This window comes from Opisthorchis viverrini (assembly GCF_000715545.1).
Source record: "Opisthorchis viverrini unplaced genomic scaffold opera_v5_737, whole genome shotgun sequence".
NCBI lineage: Eukaryota > Metazoa > Platyhelminthes > Trematoda > Opisthorchiida > Opisthorchiidae > Opisthorchis > Opisthorchis viverrini.
Genome location: NW_008752406.1, coordinates 16636 through 17982, shown reverse-complemented (window position 1 = coordinate 17982; position 1347 = coordinate 16636). Strand labels below are relative to the sequence as shown.

Sequence of the window (1347 nt, the reverse complement as noted above, 5' to 3'; positions counted from 1 at the left end):
CTATTTAATTGAAATGAACGAAAGTAGGGTGGATTTGGCAGCATTCTATGAAAAAATATGTTAGCGAGATGACTGAAGCCGTTGCACTAATAACAGCCTCCATTGGACGAAGACATACCCACCAACTGTGTCTTCAAGAACATTTCGAGTGTAAAAATAAATTAGAAAAGAATGAATAATACCGAGAGTTTGACTTCACATATAAACATTTAAATAGGTTCATTGGGGTCCAATCCAAGCTGTGAATAGCCAGGCAGTGATTCGATGGGAGAAGAAACGTCAATGGGACCCTTCATATCTTCTGGCACTTCATTGACAGGAGGTTGCATCTTGTTTAGCTGAGCAAAATCATTCGACAATTTCCATTGCTTGGAAAGTAGGTAAGAGGCGCCGAGGATCACCGCGATACCAGGTATCAGAAACAACAAGCCAAATGGGAGGAACAGGTCTTTGTTTGTTCGATCAAATGTGTAGGGTCGACCAAAAAATATGAAGAAAAATCCAATGAGAAACACGGCGCATCCTACACAAAACAGTTTGTACAAATTTTTCAAGTTTTTATAGTTTTTGAACTCAACAGTGTCGGCTTCCATCAAATAACGAAGGAATGTCAGAACTGATCAGTCCCCCGATGACGCAGGAAAACCAAGAACAGTTTGAGAAAATCTGGAAAATGAGTGGACGAATTATGAAGTCGCCCAGAAAATGTCCAAACATTTTATTTACGTTTAACATACTTTTTGTAAGGGTTCAATGAATAAACATGAAGAGTGTCCGTGTAAAGCAGTAGTCACTCGCAGCAGCCTTACCGGAAACAACATATCAATATACACCTAATATTTCTTTGAGATACGCTTGTGAGGATATTTCCCAAACACATGCTATGTAAACTCACACATAAACCAAATGAATCTTTTGCACCTAAGAGGAGTATTAACCAGTTTTCATATGCATTTCAGCAACTGACGATGCTAGGTTGTTTCCTTTCCCGGACGGTGCGCAATTCACACACCCCCCCCCACAATTCCATGTAGTCATGATTCACCAGTTGGCTAATCATGGTGCTGTTTGTAGCTGATTGAGATTGCACATTACTAAAGTCTGCATATCTATTTCCTATGGTACATTTCTCCTTTTCATCGCCGGATTACTTATCGCGCCTTAAGCGCTATACAGTCGAGATCTGGGCAAAAGAATACTTCGTCACTTGGAGTACTAAACTATAAACATGATATATGACTCAAGGTTTAACCAACCACTCTAAATGTTTACATGCGTTAGTTTCTTTGGGTCTCGCTTCTTACGGGTTACTAGGACCATGATGCACGATAAGACAAACTGGATAAG

The 1347-nt window shown here is 39.9% G+C and overlaps 1 protein-coding gene across 1 annotated transcript in view; it reads right to left on the bottom strand.

Moving 5' to 3' along the window:
* Nucleotides 1-209: 209 nt before the first annotated feature.
* Nucleotides 210-1347, bottom strand: part of T265_12038 (hypothetical protein) — a gene marked incomplete at both ends in the record, with an annotated part of 9020 nt that continues 7882 nt past the window's right edge. Inside the window, one exon of the mRNA XM_009178949.1 lies at nt 210-338. Within this exon, the coding sequence (XP_009177213.1) occupies nt 210-338 (129 nt within the window). The remainder of the gene's footprint in view (nt 339-1347) is intronic.